Raw genomic sequence first — 19,777 nt, 5'->3', positions numbered from 1 at the left:
CTTTTGTTGTTGAATTTATTTGTAAAGATAAAAGATTACAAACGATAATTTAGTTATCAAAGCTTTTTGTTACGTTTTTAAGAATCTAGAACATTCCATGCGTTAATTGTAATAATTGTTATAAGTTACATTCCAAAGAATATAACATTTAAAATATTTAACCAACTTCTGGGAAGGAGGTTCTATATTTGACTGTGGATATTTTATTACCTACTATTTACTACCACAGTTAAAAGTTAATGGTAGCTTTATTAAATTTCGTTAATTCATAAATATTTTTTAAGGTTATTTGAAAAAAAAAACTAGGGTCACCATGAGCTACCCAAGTTTTCGGAATCTGAAATTCTGAACTGATTTTACACTATCAAATAGGCAAACGTAGGTATATAAACGTACAAATTACAATATGTAGCAGTCTATTTGAATAACTAGGGGTTAATAACATTTGTATTTGCGTCAATTTCTATTTTATATGACTTATGTATGAAGCTCATTCGTTTATATTAGCAATATTCTTGTGTAGTATAATGCGAAATGTCGCAAGGTTAATTCCTAAAACCCCATTTTAAAATCCAAAGTCTTCGTTACAAATATTGTTTTGTTTTACATTACTTTGTTCTTTCTGAGTTTCTTACATGCGAGTTTCTTACGCCGGTTCTTCTCGGCGGGGTAGTTCCCGAACCGGTGGTAGGCCTCATGTAGACACGACGTTCTAAAAGAATTAACTTTGTTAACCTATTTGGAAATAAATATTTTTTTATTTTTTTTTATTTGATTTGGTCTATTGCTAAAAGGCGCTGTTTTTTAACACAAATTACCTTTAAATGAATACAAAGTCCGAAGCTTTACTTATATTATTTACATTCCTTATGAATTTTGTAAGCAATATGAAATGTTTGTCTGTGAATGGAGTGACAATAAGTATGTTAAAGTGTGTTGTTGATTATGTGTAATAAAGTTATGAAATTACATATATTTGTATTATTTAACAACATTCCTGAATAGAAGTTGGAAAGTTTTAACTTTGCTGCGTCTCCACTGCATCAGAATCATCGTTCGCTGTTTGTACTATCAGACTTCTGGGAACACACGAGACAGACAGGGGATTATACGTAATTTGGTTGCGTTACGTCAAACCCAGCCGACGGATCACAATTAATATTGAATTGATATAAACCGACGAAATGACATTGGTCTGTCAACTGCCTAGGAATCAATTTCCTCGATGGTACAAATGAAAACAAAGGAACTAAGTGCTGTGCCAGATTTATAAATTTTATGAATGTAGGCCACTTTATCTGCACCCTAGGAGGCTGCCGCGTTTTATAAATTCGGGGCTGACTAACTGCTAAAGTTCCATAAGCCTGATTTGGTGGTGGTGTGGACCATGAATGACGAACTTAAGAAAATTAAAAAATGTTATTTAGCAAAATTATTGTGTATTTGCATTGCATTATAATCGTACATAACATGGCATAAAATAAAATTGTTATTCATAAAATATACTATTAATACATTTAGAAATTATCATTTGAATCATACTATTCTTAATTACAATAATTATAATGCCATCTAGTGGCAAAACTAAAGCAAAGAAAAGCGTATTCACAACTTATAAAACTACTAAAAAACAATTTATTACTATTAAGTTATTAAAATGCCACAATATTAACCTTAAAATTATACCTATACGAAATAAGACTAGATATAGTAGTTCCTTAATTTTACCTCTTTAAACGAATATTCCAAATAATAGTTAAAATAAATACAATGACACAAGATAAATTAAATTAAAGACAGAAAATCTCACAATTCGTACTAATAAAAATATAAACATAGCGTTAAATTATACAAGGTTTGCTTGCCTTTGTAGTTTGTGTAGCACGTTGTAAAAGTCACGTGACAAAGCGGACCTTTAGCCCGGCCGCACATTGTCCGAAATTTCTGATCAGAAACAGTTGAACGTCCGCGCTGTCTCTTACATTTTGTACTCAGCCGAGTGCGCTCGAACTCGCCGGAAGGATATTTCGGATAGTGTGCGGGGTGGCGGTCCGGCGAAATTCAACTGTTTCTGATCAGACTTCGGACAATGTGCGGCCGGGCTTAATAGTTATACGCTACGTAAATAATTTTACTAGTATAAAGATAATAATGCCAGGTTTTCGATGTTTCTTGACCAGAGTTTATCTATTCAAAAAAGAGGTTGATTGAATTTCGTTTTGATGTCAGCCAATCAAAAGCACTAGTCGGATAAACTACTGTCAAAGAACTCAAAAACCGTTTATAGCTGATCGCACATTTGTCCGCACCGTACACATAAATGCAGTTTTTACAGCACTAATATTCTAATTTTGTAAGGCTCTTTCACTTTTATAATGCGAGGGACACCGCCCCTAGACAGTCACAATATCATAAATCATAATACATCTGTAACTCTTCTGGTACTACACTCGCGCGCCTTTCAATCTTATTGTCAAACAAATTGGACAATAAAATATTGTTCAATATTATTGTAGGTTTAGGGGCTGCCTTAAATTAGGTTCACAGGGCACAACGTTTTGTTGCAGTATACTTCTTAACATTCGTACGCTTGTACTGCAACAAATCGTGCAGTACCATCGACGTGTGAATGGTTCTATATACATTGTATGCGCCACTGTTTACTCATTACTGTTTATTGTTTCGTGTGAACCAAGCTTTAGCTTTATCAAACTTATAGCTTATACTCACTCGGTGCAACACAATGAAACGTAATTCGGTCGGCTTGTTTAAGACAATAATATGTATTTAAATAATAAAAGCCTCTTCCTTCTATCTTATTTTGGAGAATTCTATGAGATTTATTTTGTAAGTGATTTACTTAAATGCAAAAGATAAATATTGTTAAAGCAATAATTACCATCAAATAATAAATTATAATGCACAAAAATGCAATGAGATTTTTGTATCAATAAAAAATACTTTAGAAGCCTATAGTTGATTGTCTCTTTCACAAACGCACGAAAATATTAGTATACAGCTTTCATCAAGGGTGCGTGGAAAGTTGGAAACAAGATACTGTTTATTCTCAGGAAGCGTGATTTATGTAGAAACACTAATTGCACACAAAAACCAGTCTACAAGTAAAATCACAACTTTTATTCATATGTAAGATTTACACGTATTGAAAAATATCTTCTTGAGGTTTTCGATTGGTTGACAAGATGGCGGCGCGGCGGCGCTAGAGTTGGGATCAACGCGCTAGTGGTGGGATGGCCGCGCTAGTGATGTCTCGCGTTGGGCGTAGACAGATACTAATATTATTATATTGTGAAAAAAGCGGCTAAAGAGACAAACGCCTACAGGTTAGTGTTCGCAATTCGTATATTTCTCTAGAACACGTACTTCGTAGCCCATGATCTTCATTTACAATTTTTAAAAAGTTTAAACGTCAAATTTTGACATTCACATAATATTATAATCCGAAGCATAGCCAATGGTCAAAAAATGAATACTCATCACTCGTTATAACTGATATACGCGTTGAGGTAATCATGCGTCTCGGTCACTATCGGCATTTTAGTGAGTGTCGGTAATTTGGCCGGCACCATTGTGGTAAGAATCGTACTTGCCGTCTCCGTTTCGTCCTTCTGTCGGCGTCTCCTGTTGTTCTTATTCCAGGGTGCATACGGTATTTTCAGATGTACAGTTTGGACGTGTAATTTCATGGCGGTCCGTTGCGAGAATCGACGGAAGCAGTGCGGGCACTCGTGCGGTTTCTCGCCCGTGTGGACCTGTTTAAGAAAAATAATTTTACAAGCGGCGCTCGCAGTGCGGGCACGCGAACGGCTTCTCGCGCGCGTCCGTACGTGTGTGCGTACGTGGCGTGCGTGAGAGTGTGCGTGCGTTTATGCATGCGTGTGCGTGTATGTGTGCGTGTGTGGCCGCATGTGCGTCTGAACAGTATACGGACCACTAAGTGCCTGTCGCGGTTGCTGGGCATGCTGAAGCGTCGCTCGCAGTGCGGACACGTGAACGGCTTCTCGCGCGCGTCCGTACGTGTGTGCGTACGTGGCGTGCGTACTCGTATGGCTGTGTGAAAGTGAGCGTGCGTTTATGCATGTGTGTGCGTGTAGGTATGCGTGTGTGGCCGCATGTGCGTCTGAACAGTATACATACCACTATGTGCCTGTCGCGGTTGCTGGGCATGCTGAAGCGGCGCTCGCAGTGCGGGCACGCGAACGGCTTCTCACGCGTATGCGTCCGCATGTGCGTCAGAAGGTTTGAGTATTGCTGGAACATTCCAATTTTTTATGAGTATTGCTGAAGTTTGTGTAAAATGTAATAATTGAGGAGCTAGCGAACAGAACCGGATTAGTCCAGGAAAGAACATTACACAGTGTCTAAAAAACTAGTATCAACTACTACTACTGAACTAATCCGGTTTTGTTTGAAATTGACTTTTTAAAGCCTTTTAAACCGGTTTTGATTGAAAATATTATTAACAAGGAGTGACGCAGATGGGTCAAGAGAAGACGATTAGAAAAATCGCACTCTGGTGGACTTGACCGATTTTGTTCGCCAACTCCTAAATTGATATAAGTCAAAATTTGTTTGTCGTGCGGAAAATGTATGTACATTTTTTTTAACCAACTTCCAAAAAGGAGGAGGTTATATGTTCGGCTGTGGATATATTTTTTTTAAGATAAAAATTCTTCTATTTCTCGTTATGATGTGATTACCTAAATCAGAGTATCTCCTTACCAATTAGTATTAGAGGAGCTGTTAACATCTAGTTACGGTATATTAATTTTTGCGTGTACCTGTGCGGCACAGTCCAATAGTCAAGTCAATTGAAGTGAACGTACCCGTGTGGTGTGTCCGCAGATGTCGCACATGAACCGCTTCCGGAACTCGGCGCCGGGGTGGTCGGTCTCGTAGTGCCGGCGAGCCTGCACGTCGCTCAGCAGTAGCTTGTCGCACTAAATAAATAAAAAAATAAATATTGTTCTATTTCTGAATGAATTTGAAACAAATGTTTTCAGAAATTTTTCAAATCAGGCCAGTCGTTCTTGAGATTAGCGCATTCAAACAACAAAATCTTCAGGTTTATAATATTAGTATAGATAAATTACAATCTAACGGTACTGACAACATTTCAATACTAAATGATTAGCTATGTCCACACTATTTTCGTCATCTTCTTTCATTCAACTTTCGTTTGGGCCCATTCAATAACCGAATGCGTCAACCTACGACAACGAACGCAACGCCAACATTGTCATTTTTGTTCAGTTGCAGCGTCTGTCAGCTTATTGTAACATGTGCGATCATAACATTTTACTGGGTGGAATATGTGCGGCTTATTTGGTCATAAGAAATTCCAGAAAAAAAAGAACAAAGCGAATGTTTTGGATACGGTCAAAGCGCATGCGTCGCGGGCATGTGTGGCACCTCACGTGCGCTGTTGACTGCGCTATAACTCATGCCCTTGATGAACAAAAAAAGGCACAGTGTGGACATAGCTATTCGGGATAGTACAGGTGGGCAACAGCCAACAGGCATAATATTAATGGGCTTAATAAAAGAAAATGCCTCGGCGTTTTGGACATTTCCTCACATTTAGGCTGGCCTCAAATGTACGTTTTCCATATTCAGTTTCCGAATTCGTTTACCGTATTCGGCATTCCGTGAGAGCGCTGACATCCGTCTTTTTCACGCGCAACGCGCCGGTTTTCACTTGAAACGTACTTGAAGCGGAATTCGTTCCGTTCGGAAAAAAGCGAACGCGTGCGTCAGTTAATGTATTTTCTACTGATTCTATGCATTCGGATTTCCGAGTACGGAAAGCGAATTCGGAAAACGTGTGTATGCGGCTTGCCTTATGCCCATCTCTATTGCAGCTTGATCCGATATAAAAAAAAACTAGGCCTTTACATCCGTTGTGGATGATTTTATACAATATTTTTCAGAGCGAAGTAACAACTCCTCAAATACTGTAGTGCCTGGGACAAGATTTTTAAATGTCCGTATGGTTGCCCAAGCGCATACGGCATTCTCGCATCATAGTCGGCCTAGTCCAGAGGGAAAGAACTAGTCAATACGTCTGGGACCAACTATGTGCGGGTTTCCTCACGATGTTTTCCTTCACCTTACGAGGTCCGATATAATATACTTACAATCTCGCAGTTGGTCTCTGTAACGATGCCGTTGTTAAGTACTTCGGGGAATTGTCGGCGCGTGCGACGGTTTCTCGCCGCGCGCACCTTCTTGTTTTTATTCGCCATAGTCTTCGATACGGACCTAACAATAATACATATTATATCATTAAATACAGGGTGCAATTAAACCTTTCTGCCAATTTTTTTCCATGGCTTAGGTATCATTAGGAGAGTCCATTTAAGTAAAAAAAAATTGGGTGTTATTTTTTTTTCAATGACATATTTTATCCCATTTAAAATCGTTGCAGAACGGTCACTCGCGGCGCGGGGGAATGAGAGGGGGTGCGCGGAATGAGGCGGGAGCGCGGGGGCATGTCACGCGCGGCGGACGCATCGTGTCCATTAATTGTAATGTTTTTTAGGATAACTTTCGGAAGCTATTTCTCAACATTTTAGTACTGAGTGACTATAAAAGAAAAAGTATCAATATATCAAAATTTGGCTGGAAGGTTTAATTGCAGCCTGTATAGTTCGCTCACAACTTTAAGGCCCGTATTTTTGGTCAGTACTTAAGATGCGACCCGGTCTCAAGATGCGGTTCGGCTCTGTGATTGGTCCAAATTTTGGCAGCCAACCAATCACAGAGCCTGAACCGTATCTTGAGACCGAGATGCATCTTGAGTACTGACCAAAAATACGGACCTAATCGGGGACGGGAAAACGGGATCGCTCGGTAACATAGAGGGTGAAAGCTCAGTGTCTGAGGTGAGTATGGTTGGGTGGGGCGTTGGAGAGAGAAACAAGAAGTTTATTGTCTATCTGTCATTTAACAAGGAGTCCACCATGATGGCTAGACAGGGAAAAATTTTTAAAGATACAATATATTAAAACGATTTGATAAACTGGTATAAAAATGTCTCTTCGTTCTCGAGTCTTTCTCGCATTTAGCCGATTTAAAATAAACTGTGAGTCATTTTCACAGTTAAAAACAAAAATAAAGGCACTTTAATGAAACTCTCCTGCTTGCTCTGTCCTCGTGTGTGCGAGAAGGACGGCTATATACTCACGGTTGCTCTCAGCGTGGTTGCCGGAGCTGCCCAGGTGCATGGTGTACTAGCCCTCGTTTTGCAGCTATCTCGCTCTAGTGGCGGCCGTGCGAGGGGGACGGCTATACTCACAGGTTGCTCTCAGCGTGGTTACCGGAGCTGCCCAGGTGCGCCCTCGTCTTGCAGCTATCTCGCTTAGCGGCGGGCGTGCGAGGGGGACGGCTATACTCACAGGTTGCTCTCAGCGTGGTTGCCGGAGCTGTCCAGGTGCGCCCTTCTCTTGCAGCTATCTCGCTCTAGCGGCGGGCGTGCGAGGGGGACGGCTATACTCACAGATTGCTTTCAGCGTGGTTGCCGGAGCTGCCCAGGTGCGTGGTGTACGCGACCTCGTCTTTGAACTGCACGTTGCACAACGCACAGAATAGCGCCGCGTCCGTCTTCATGTCGTCTTCGTCTTTCCCCTGGAGTGCGAGAGAGATAGCATATTATATAAAGCGGCACAGAGAACATAAACAGACAACCCAATTCGCTAGGTTCTTAGAATTAGGGCCCTAGTTTCTCGTAAATTTCCCCCATCTTGGTATCTATAACTTATTCCCCTCTTTATATAAACTTCCTAAAAATTAATCACCATAATACCTCCAAAATCCCACCAAAAGCAGCCGCCGCAAACAACGAACACGCCGCACTCCACATCCAACCAAGCAACAAGAGTGCCCCCCTGACTCCACCCGCCTGAAACCTCGCCCCATGTCGCTGGCAGCCTCCCCATTTCTCCCCATTGGGGGAAGTGAGAGACATCCCACCACGATGTGAGAAACAGACAAGCACAAAGTATTGTAAAGCTTTATCTTAGGTATTATGTAGGTTTAAAGGAGTAATATGCTATATTATTTTAACAATAAAAAAAAGAGAACCAACTTCAAACAGTGTTTCCTTACCGTGGGACCACCCATGAAATGTCTTCTTTCCGACAAGAAAATAATTATTAAAATCGGTTTATAAGCTACGAAGATATCCGCGAACAAACAAAAAAAATATACTTATACGGTCGAATTCAGAAACATCCTTCATGAAGTCGGTAAAAAAATATACAAGACTAGATGACGCCCGCAACTCCGTTGCACCGAAATTCGTTAATCACGCGGGAACCGTACATTTTTCTGGGATAAATAGTATCGTATGTCCTTTCTCGGGACTCAAAGTATCTTCATACCCAGAAAATCGGTTCAGCGGTTTGTGCGCGGTTTCGGTTTGGAGTGGTAACAGACAGACAGACACACTTTCGCATTTATAATATTAGTATGGGTCTCATTAGTACCTCGTCTTGATGCGTAATCCTTTTGTGGCATATCAGGCCGGCCTCGCTGACAAAACTGTGTCCGCACAGATTACAGATGAAAAGCGATGGATGCTTTATACGGATGTGGGTGAGTTGGGTGGACATTTTCCTGGGGAATGATAATAAATTATACAGAGTGTAACAAAACTAAGTGATAATTATACTTTACACATACACACCCTAAAGTATTAAAGTGTTTTTTTTATTAAAATTTTCGGCGAGGCTTATAAATCTTATAATGCACTTGGCATCTACGGCAGCCTCATAGTATCATTCAGAATTAGTTAAGAAAGTAAACTATGCGACCCTTCATTAACAATAAATAGAACCTTTAAACCTCTGTTTCGATTTAATGTGATCCAAATGTGAAGCAAGAGTTGTTAATACATATTATATGTGGTTTAGTAACTTTTATGTGTTATATTTTATAAACAAAACTAGATGTCCCGCGCGGCTTCACCCGCGTAAATTTGGAATTTTACAGAAACCGTACATTTTCCCATAAAAAATAGCTTATGTCCCTACTCCCTTCACTTGGTTTACTCTATATCTGTGCTTAATATTGCCATAAAAATTGCTCCAGTAGTTGGTAATTTCTAATATTTCCCCCGTTTTTCCCACATTTTCCTGAGTTTCTTCGGTCGTATTAGTCTTAGCCTATAGTCTTACTCGATAAATGAGCTATCTAACACTGAAATAAGTTTTTAAATCGGACCTGTAGTTCCTGAGATTAACGCGTTCAAGCAAACATACTCTTCAGGTTTATAATATTAGGTAGGTATAGATTTTTTTAAATTATCGCTTGACAAACTCGAGTCTCGATCTAAAAGGCTCTGAAAAGTACCAATAACATGGTATAATATGGTAGTGATGATGATGATGTTGATGATGAATGTAATTTTGCATAGAATATGCTTTCCGTTCTTAAAACAACGCCGAAACTCCCAAACTTGTATCTATAAAGAATCAGGAGTTCTCTCAGCACCTTCCGAACCACGGTATACCAGGTATACCTCGGTGCAAAATCTTACCTATTGGTAGCATATGCTTAGAATACTTCTCATGAAACCGAAGTCACCACATGTTTCCCTATAAATTTTGAGGAGTTCCCTCGATTACTTATGGATCCTTCATCAGATCACCACTTTTGTGAATATAATACCAAATTGGGATGATACCCTATATAGTTATATACCAAAAGAAAAATTTTGAAAATTGGTTCACAAACGGCGGAGTAATCGTTGAACATAAGAAAACGAACATAACACCTCCCCCATTTTGAAAGTCGGTTAAAATTGTAGCCTATGTGTTATTCTGATGTATAAGCTATATTATTGTAAAGTTTCATTAAAATCTGTTCAGTAGTTTTTGCGTGAAAGAGTAACAAACATCCATACATCCACACATCCATACATCCATACATCCAAACAAACTTTCGCCTTTATAATATTAGTAGGAAATATTAGTAGGATAGATCTTTGGTTTCTAAAAATTACATACAAAAAGTTTTCCTAGCAAAAGTTAAAGTTGTATGCAACCTATATATTATATTACACTGGCCTTATTATCAATTTCTTTCTTACATTTAAATGTCTCTTATCGAAAGTAGACTATATACTTACTTAAAAACTTTGTCGCAGTGAGGACAGGGGTACGTGACGTCCTTATGCCAGAGATAGTGTAGTTTTGCTTGGGGCCTATAACAAATTACAGTACATACATAAAATTTAAACAGCTCTTACACCCATACGAATCTCTCAACTTTAATATAAGTTCATTATAATTTTAACTTTATTATACGTTAATATCATCAGGGTGTACAAATTAAGTCCAAATTTTACGGCCTCTTGAGCAACGGTTTGACAGCATAGTTCAGTGCCGAGTTTACGAGTAGGTTAATAATACATTTGTACACAATTGGTACGCCACGTGTGTGGCACTTAAGTACGATCTATTAATCAAAACAGCATCTTAAGAGCGCTCTTGGGCCATCTTCTCGAAGGGGGGGTGAGCCAAGACCTTTTCTTTATCGCTTCTTTATAGAATCAAAATGTATGGAATTGGCATAAGACGAGTCGAACATCAAGGACATAATATTAACGAACGCTTATGTCAATTCCATAAATTTTGGTTGCCGATTCTATAACGAAGCGATAACGAAAATTTTTAGCTAAATGGCCAGGTACGCTGTACGCTTATGACTACAAATAAATACGGTATTTAAGTACGAACTTATCTAAGCATCTTAAGAGCGATCTTGAGCATAATCTTAGTTCTAAAAGCCTTAAATATTTACCGATTCGTCGTAACAAAAGTGCAGAGCGTGCACGTAAACTTGTATAGATGCGTCTGTATCATGTGCTTGTACATCTTGCGGGGGTGGGCGCAGTGTATCTTGCACAAGTCACACTGGTACTTGCCCGATATACTCTGGAATATTTAAATAAGTCAATCAATCATTATTAATCCGACTAACTTTGTAAACTCTCAGGCGCCTTGCAGACGACGGGGCGGGGCGGGCCGTTCAATTTCGCCGCGAACGATCGCACATAAAATATGGTAAAAATCAGTAAAGCCGTTTTTTTTATGAAATAAGGGGGCAAACGGGTCACCTGATGGAAAGCAACTCCCGTCGCCCATGGACACTCGCAGCATCAGAAGAGCTGCAGGTGCGTTGCCGGCCTTTTAAGAGGGAATAGGATAATAGGGGAGGGTAGGGACGGGAAGGGAAGGGAATAGGAGCCCTCCCCTATTCCCTTCCCTTCCCATCCCATAAGGAAGGGAATAGGGTAGCGGATTGGGCCTCCGGTAAACTCACTCACTCGGCGAAACACAGCGCAAGCGCTATTTCACGCCGGTTTTCTGTGAGAACGTGGTATTTCTCCGGTCGAGCCGGCCCATTCGTGCCGAAGCATGGCTCTCCTACATATAAAGTTTCGGAGGAACATTAGCGGGTTAACATTGTGACACGAGAATTTTGTATAGATTAATAAGCATACCGGATCATGTTTCTGCATGTGTTTCTCATATGTCTTCTCCTCACGGAAACCTTTGTAACACAACTCACATTTATACATAGATTCTACATAGTTTTTCGAATTCTTTCTCTCCAACACAAGACTGTATTGCTCGTTGTGTGAAATCGGAGAATACTTTAAGAACTCGAAGCCTTCACGGGTAAATACGTTCTTCTTATGTTTATTCGTCTTCTTCGGTCTTCTACCGTTGAGACTTCTCTTCTTTAACCACGAGGGTCTCGTATCATACCAGTCCTCGAAGGTTTTGTCTGCTTTATCCATGTGACTAAGTATGTAGTGTTGTTTGGCCGTTTTTCTTAAAGACAAAAATAACATTAAATTATAATATAAGGCATAACATAGGTTGTTACTTATTATAAAAAAATTCTGCCAAGTGCGAGTCGAACTCGCACACGAAGGGTTCTGTAACGTTATAAAGCAAAAATAGGCCAAAGTTTGTTAGACATCAAAGTCTTAGTAAAAGAATCCCGTTTTTATCCTTTGGGTACGGAACCCTAAAAACTAAAAAAGTGACGAATTAAAAATGGTTCACTTTTGCATAAAACATCCTTATACAGAGAATTGCTTAATTCAGAAAGTTTGGAATAAAACACTATTTACTCAGCTACCTTTTTTTGTTCCTTTTTTGATTAACATAAATTAATTTTTACTTACCTATTATAAGTAACTTCTGGGCATTTTCTACAAATATATTTGTACATATGTTTGTCAGTGATGTGGGTGTCCAGTAAAAATTTCGTCTTATAATAATAATGGCACAGATCACAGCTAAAATTACCATTTATATGCTGAAAAAATGGGAAAGTAAAATTATTCATCTGAAGATATTTGGATATAATTATGCCCGGCCTGAATGAATAATAACATGGTGTGATATGGTTAATTGATTTTGTAACTTGTAGCAAAAACAATAAAAAGTTATAATTTTATAATGCTCAATACTTATGTACCTATTTACCTCTTTCAAAAATTTTTATGACGTGTGATTTTTCATTTAAGTATTTAGTACCTGGATGACCAAGCTTTGCTCAGTATAGCAAACACTCATTGACTTCGTGTTACTTATAAACGCCATCTGCTGGAATAGCTTTAGCTGTTGTTGTGTCGTTAAAGCAATTAGTTGCTCACAAAATAGTATTATTATTCGCCAATAGATGTCAGGAAAAGTCATATTTTTCAGTTTATCGATTATCGATAAAACACGAATAAAAACACATTTTCTAATAATTATTCCTAGCTAGATCAATTTATCGCCCCCGAAACCCCCTATATACAAAATTTCATGAAGATCGTTGGAGCCGATTCCGAGATTCCAATTATATATATATATATATATATATATATATATATATATATATATATATATATATATATATATATATATATATATATATATATATATATATATATATATATATATATATATATATATATATACAAGAATTGCTTGTTTAAAGATATAAGATAAGATTTATTTATTGTAAGGGGGGACTCCTTGCCCTAAATAAAAATATTTCAAGACCAAAAAAGACAATTGCTTTTTAGCAAGTGTAGTTTACAGCCTAATTAAATATGTATTATGAACATAGCCTCCTGTTACAATTCTCCTATTTGATAAAACAGTATTTTTAATCTTTACAGTTTTTTTTTCTAAAAAACCTTAAACCTGTTGATTCATTTTAATTAAATTTTGTATCATTAAACATTAAGTTCTCTACATAAATAGGATAGTACTAACTACACAAAAAAAGGTATGGTTCCTATGCCTATGTGATAATATACAAGTTTCATTGGAGTTGTCACCAACATTAAGAACAATATAACGAATATTACCGTATCATGCATCCGTCTATGTTGGTCCAGTCTATTTTTATTGTGAAACTTTAACCCACATATGTCGCACTCATGTTTTCCTGTCTGTCCGTATGTTTTAAAAATATCTATAACAGCGGCAGCTTCATTTTTAGTCATAGGAACCAAAACTGCATATTCTACATCTAAATTAGATCCATCTACGTCATTCTCCTCCTTTTCTATCTCGATATCATCTTCTATTTCATTATCAACATAATCATAATCTTCATTATTTTTTGGATCGGTTTCTACAGAAACATCAATTTCATTGTTAATGTTTTCATCTTCTATGTTAAAAACTGGAGGCAATTTACATTCTGGGACTTCTATTTCTATGTATGGATTTATTTCATTGTCAACTGTACTATGCAGTAACACATTAGCTTGAATAGGCTGCACATAGGATCGGTTATCTTTCTTCCACTTAAATTTTATTTTTTCATATTTCTTTCTACTGCTACTACTGAGGTATGATAGCTTTGGGGTTATATTTAAGGCTTGTAGGTTAATTTCATTCAGTACTTGCAAAGTAATCTGGAATAATAAAATTATTATAAGGCAAGCAAAAACTTTTTTAATATACAAAAAAAGTGGTTGAAAATGTTTTAAAATCATTATTAAATTAATACTTCGATCGCGCTTTTCTATTCTATTATTGTCGCGATCACCGGTGCTCTTATGGGGCTTGAAGAATTAATAATAGCATATTTATTTTAGTAGGTGTGTTAGGAGCAGTTGAAGCTTTATATAGCTTTGTGATTGTAGGAATAATGTTAGAAAATAACATCAAAGTTTTGTTAACATTCAGTTTTTTTTTTATGAAATAATGGGGCAAATGAGCGAACGGGTCATCTGATGGAAAGCAACTTCCGTCGCCCATGGACACTCGCAGCATTAGAAGAGCTGCCTCTTAAAGGCCTTTTAAGAGTGAATAGGGTAATAGGGGTGGGTAGGGAAGGGAATAGGGTAGGAGATTGGGCCTCCGGTAAACTCACTTACTTGGCAAAACACAGCACTAGCGCTGTTTCACACCATTTTTCTGTGAGAACCTGGTATTTATCCGGTCGAGTCGGCCTATTCGTGCCGAAGCATGGCTCTCCCGCGCTCGCTCGCATCGCTTAATTGCAAGCAAGAAAGGTTAAACAAATTATTACCTGTTTATTCTTTTTAAGTATTTCATGTAGAAGGAAATGAGATCTATGGCATTTGTCTCTGAAACTCTTCATGCCTTTAACAAGCGCCAAGCATTCCATACACATATATTCTGGTAGTCCTTCCCCACTACAAGTCTGAAAAATTAAGTTACAAAATTAATTACTATTTTACATTAATTATACAATAAAATATGAAGAGTAAAATCTATATACATATATTTAAAACTCTTCTTCTTCTTCTTTTGGCGTAAGCCTCCCCATTTAGGAGTTGCCAGCGTCAGAGTTGAGGCGAAAAATGTGAACAGTTATAACTTATAACGTAAACTGATTGCCATGCAGTGGGCACGGGTGATGACTTCATGCGACCATGCAAATACAAGATATAATAATGAAACAGAAAAAACCAGAACAAGCAAATATGTACAGCAAAATATTGTTTCTTAGCCTTTAAAGATACACAGAGTACATAAACATAAATACAATATAAATTATAAATATATAAGGGTGACTGACTGACTGACATAGTGATCCATCAACGCACAGCCCAAACCACTGGACGGATCGGGCTGAAATTTGGCATGCAGGTAGATGTTATTACGTAGGCATCCGCTAAGAAAGGATTTTGATCAATTCCAACTCCAAGGGGTTTAAATAGGAGATGAAAGTTTGTATATAATAATCCTTCTTAACGCGAGCGAAGCCGTGGGCAAAAGCTTGTATAATATATAATGTATTTACTCTTCATATATTTTTAAACTTAAAATGTCACAAATGCTGTTCTGTTGGTGAGTCTATAAAATAAATGAATAAAATGAATAAAAAAGTTTAGTGAGGCACAATGTTTGTGTGCCTCACTAAACTTTTTACTACAGGCACATGGTTGGGCTAACTAAAGTTAGCCCTAGAAGTAATATCGAGTCACCTCTCCCTTATCCTATAAAATAACCGTATATACCGTAATGTGTATTTTAACAAACAATCATCAATGAACTTGGTTGTCTCATCTGTATTAAAAGTTTTACTGCTTCCAGTATATCAGACAGCTTTACTCAATGTAACCTAATTATAAGTTATAAAAACATTAAAAGACAACTACAGCATCAGCAGAAATTCTGTACATAAAAATATATGTGATGTTTTCATATGGAACATTTTTATGTTTCGAAAATATCCCAGAGCGCAGCTTCTTTTCTCTACATCAATTGACGAATTCTATGTTAGTTAAAGATCGTACCTTTAATCCAGAAACCAAGTTATAGTCTTCTCGAATATGATTTGAGCTCATGTGAAAGATTTTAACGTCGGTTCTAAGACAAGCTATACAAGCCTGTAGATCGTGCATATTCAACAAGTAAAGTAAAGTCGTATTTTTAAAACGTTTGCATCGTAACAATTGCTAATTAAAATATATTATTTATGCACAACATGTAAACAAAACGGCAAAAACTGTTTAAAATCGCAAAGCTATCTCGCACAGAAACTCGAAGCAAGTAGCAACAACATAAGAAACGTCAAACTTCAAGTGACATTAGCCAAGTGACAACTGACAGCAGACAGATTTTTTTTAGGACAATCTGTGTAGAGCTGTGCTGCATGGAATTAATATATACTACGTGTGAAATAAAAAAAACAGGGTGTAACAAAAATAAGTGATAATTCATAATACTTTAGGGTATGTACGTGTTACTTGTAGAGAGTTCACTGTGATTATTTTTTTTCACTTTTGTATGGGAAAACTCGTGACGCTCGCCGCTCGGGCCCTTAACCATACAAAAGTGACAAAAATTGTCGTCTTTCAGAGCTGCTACTTTCACAGTGAACTCTCTACAAGGAAAACGTACACACGCTAAAGTATTATCACTTATTTTTGTTACACACTGTATTTCTAGTGAATGGCTGAATATTTAAAAACTGGAATTATGATACACGTGCACCTCATTGTGCATCTGTTATTGGGGGAAAGATCAAAGAGAATAGATATAGAGGGTTGATAAGAAATTAAAATTATAAAGAATGTAGTTATATTATAATAACCTTAATTATAATAAACACTTTAGACAATATGTGTGTTATGTTCTGTAATCTATTTCAACTTAAAAAATTAGTAGTTTATATCATAACAGTACTCAAATTCAGTTCAAAATTATTCTTCTTCATCTTCATTACTGGTTTGCTCTGTAAGAGCTCGATCAGGAGGAGCATTGGATAAAAGCATTGGCCACAAAAAGAGAACATTAAACCTTTCCATGAGTAGAAACATTTGTTCTTTCAAAAAGAGATTTTTTCTTGACAAAATCTTAATATTCACAATATTATCATTTGAGGGCTTATCAGATATGTACGATAGTAGCTTCTTACAACCCGTAAGAGTGGAATAATTTGCAGGAAGCACATACTCCAGAGGACCCAATCTCTGAGTACCCCAAATGTCGGGTAAGTCATCAACAGGAACATTCACCTCAGGATTTTTCTTAGAATAGGATTTTACTTGAGACACAATAAGATTTGGATCAGGCTCCAGTAGTCCCCTATATCTTTTGGGTACACTTCTCTTGTATCTTTCTTTGTTCAGCTTAACTCTAAGTAGTGTCAGTATTGCTCTAAGGTCTCTTAAATTTGATTTGACATTGCTCCTAGTTTGCAGAGTTTTACAATTGCCTTGCAATGTTTTCTCGTCTAGTTTTCTGAACTCCTCCAATTTCCTGGCCTCCTCTATGTTCACATGCTCGGTTGCTAGATATGCTACTATCGCATCATCTAAAACCTCGTGTGGAGATTCTGGGCTAACTTTTTTATTTTTGACATCATTCACCTCCGTCTGTATGCGATTTTTTAGCTCCTCTATTGCTTTGTTCAAATTATCGGCTTGTGAACCGTGCCCCAATCTACGGGCACCTCGTCTCGGTGCTTTAGAAACATCTATATTAGGGTAACGTTTCATCCAATTTGTTAATGTTAAGTATCTGCTTCTTATGTTAATTCTGTCTTTACCGGGGAAGTATTTGGTGATACTTGAAAAATTTATAGCTGAATCTTGATTGGCCATCAGTTGTATAAGACGTTTGTCTTCATCTATTGTCCACACTTTTGATATTCTGGTCTTTCTTAAAACCTGATACCTCATTCTGCATTGATTAGTGGTACGTCCTGGAAGATATTGAGTCATTTTTTGGTAATCAGGTCCAAAGTTTTCTGCGCATGTCAGTATAACTGCATCTTCTTCAGGTAAAAATCTGCCTTTTCTCTGCTGGCATAGGCTTAGATACTTGTTGTATATTTGTATCTTAGTCCTGTTCTCCATTGATGTCGCCACTTTTCCCCATGGAATGTAATTATCCTCCTTGTAATAATCAATTAGTCTTTTGAGATACTCAACTTCCTCGGGGCTCCATTTTCTGCCAGTGAATGTGTTACTCATATTTGTCCTGAAGTAAACAAAGCACTGATAGTTTGTACGCCCTGTATTTAATCTTTTTGCTATTTTATCCCAGTCCTGCAAGTTTTCTTCATAACAAATCCTCTGTAGAGCAGTATGCTCAGCTTTACTCCAAGGTTTCTTGTTAATGGAGGGATGGAGGAATAATTGCCAGAGGGACTGATATTCACCTGCTGTGTGTCTGTTTTTTAACATATTAGCAATGGCTAACCAATCATAATCTTTGTCAATTGGCAGAGCTAATTCTTTGAGAGACATGTCGTTTACTTTAGTTATTTGTAAGTTGAGGCTGCTTATTTTCTTTTGTATGTCTTTTTTCTTAGGGCTACTCTTCAACTGGCGATTTAAATCAGATATGCTCGATTGTAACTCTTTCTTACGTATTTCCTTAGACATTTTAAGGAGCAAGTTCAAAAAATAACTCTTATCTTTTACGGTCCAGCTGATAACCGAAGATACAGTTGAGAAGTCGTACATTTTGGATCTGTTCATAAGGATTGTATCATCATTATCTGGGGCTGGAAAGTTTGTTGAGTCCTTAAAGTACGGTCTACCGCAGCTGACATAGTAAAAGACTTCTGCTTTGTTTTCTGCATCATCCGTCGAGTACTGGATGTCTTTTAATCTTTCCCGGCACTCCCTAAGTCGGTCATTAAGTATCGATTCGAGACGTCGTAGTTTCTCGTCGTACATATTGTTCAAAGCTATTGCGGCATCGATTTTTGATGTCTGTTCAGATTGATCAACGGAAAATAAACTTCTTGTTGCAGAATACTGGGAAACCGAAGTGCTTGGACAATCATCGTCTTCGCTTAGAACGGCATTCAACTGTTCTAAATCCTGAATATCGTTTTCTTCATCACTAAGAGATATATCAGATTCTCCGTCACTCATTTTCCTCTAAGAATTATTTGTTTTGTTTATATTTTTAATTATAATTCCAGCTGAGGCTCCATGGAGATGGAAAAATATTTTTTTTTCAATGACAGAATACAGATCACAGATGACAGCAGTGATAGGCGACAACAGATTAAATAGGTACTTTCAAAGGTTTTATTTCATCAGCAGTCTGCAGTAGAAACCATAAATAAGTCTAGACTCTAGAGTTTGTACCTTGTATTTTGTAGTGATTGTATTATTGTAATTTTGTACTGGTATATATTGCACGATCAATGCACGATACAATAGTATAGCTGCTATAGCTCAACAAGGCTTTATAATTTATATTATGAACGTGGACCGTGGCCCGTGGGTGACATTGACGGGAGCGCTGCTGGTAATGGCGGCTCTCGACATACGCGAACGCGTTGGCCAACGCGTCTGCAGACGCGTTGGCCCAATGTGTAGAACGGGCGTTCGCGCGTTGGCCGTATGTATTTAGACGTTGGCCGACGCGTCTGCAAGCTTGCCGCGCGGGTCGGAAATGTCGGCAAAAGATCAAAGGACATTTGTCGCAAGCTTCGCGCTCCATCCACACATAGGCCGCGCGATCAGTTTTCCCAGAGTTATAATTATGATAATTATTATAATATGTAATAATTTTTGTATGTAATAATTTAATAAATAATGAGTAGGTAATAAAATAATTAATTATTTTATTATTATATAATATAATGTAAAAGTGAGTTTATTTCTTTGTTTGTTACGTTTTCTCGCCTTTTATTTACTTATTTCGAGAATACCCTTTCAAAACTTTTTCTTGTCCACATTTACAAAGTAATTATAAGCTGTGAATAAATAAACAGCTGCAGCTGTTAGCGACTAAAC

General features: G+C 37.6%; 2 protein-coding genes across 2 annotated transcripts; both read right to left on the bottom strand.

The window, feature by feature from the left end:
• Window positions 1-2,057: 2,057 nt before the first annotated feature.
• On the bottom strand, window positions 2,058-16,028 carry LOC121737701 (zinc finger protein 84-like). The gene is made up of 13 exons (XM_042129381.1): window positions 15,809-16,028; window positions 14,575-14,709; window positions 13,400-13,954; window positions 12,221-12,354; window positions 11,528-11,861; window positions 10,825-10,958; window positions 10,151-10,225; window positions 8,508-8,637; window positions 7,520-7,647; window positions 6,159-6,282; window positions 4,848-4,961; window positions 4,159-4,272; window positions 2,058-3,773 (listed from the first exon to the last, which is right to left on the bottom strand). The coding sequence occupies exons 1-13, from the start codon at window positions 15,914-15,916 to the stop codon at window positions 3,498-3,500; spliced, it is 2,361 nt and encodes a 786-aa protein (XP_041985315.1). The 5' UTR covers window positions 15,917-16,028; the 3' UTR covers window positions 2,058-3,497.
• Window positions 16,029-16,585: 557 nt separating this feature from the next.
• Window positions 16,586-18,974, bottom strand: LOC121737703 (snRNA-activating protein complex subunit 4). The gene has a single exon (XM_042129384.1). It carries the CDS (start codon window positions 18,902-18,904, stop codon window positions 16,718-16,720), a length of 2,187 nt encoding a protein of 728 aa, XP_041985318.1. The 5' UTR covers window positions 18,905-18,974; the 3' UTR covers window positions 16,586-16,717.
• Window positions 18,975-19,777: the final 803 nt, after the last annotated feature.

This window comes from Aricia agestis, chromosome 21, assembly GCF_905147365.1.
Source record: "Aricia agestis chromosome 21, ilAriAges1.1, whole genome shotgun sequence".
NCBI classification, from domain to species: domain Eukaryota; kingdom Metazoa; phylum Arthropoda; class Insecta; order Lepidoptera; family Lycaenidae; genus Aricia; species Aricia agestis.
Note: the sequence above shows the minus strand (reverse complement) of the source record. Positions and strands in the feature narration are given on the sequence as shown.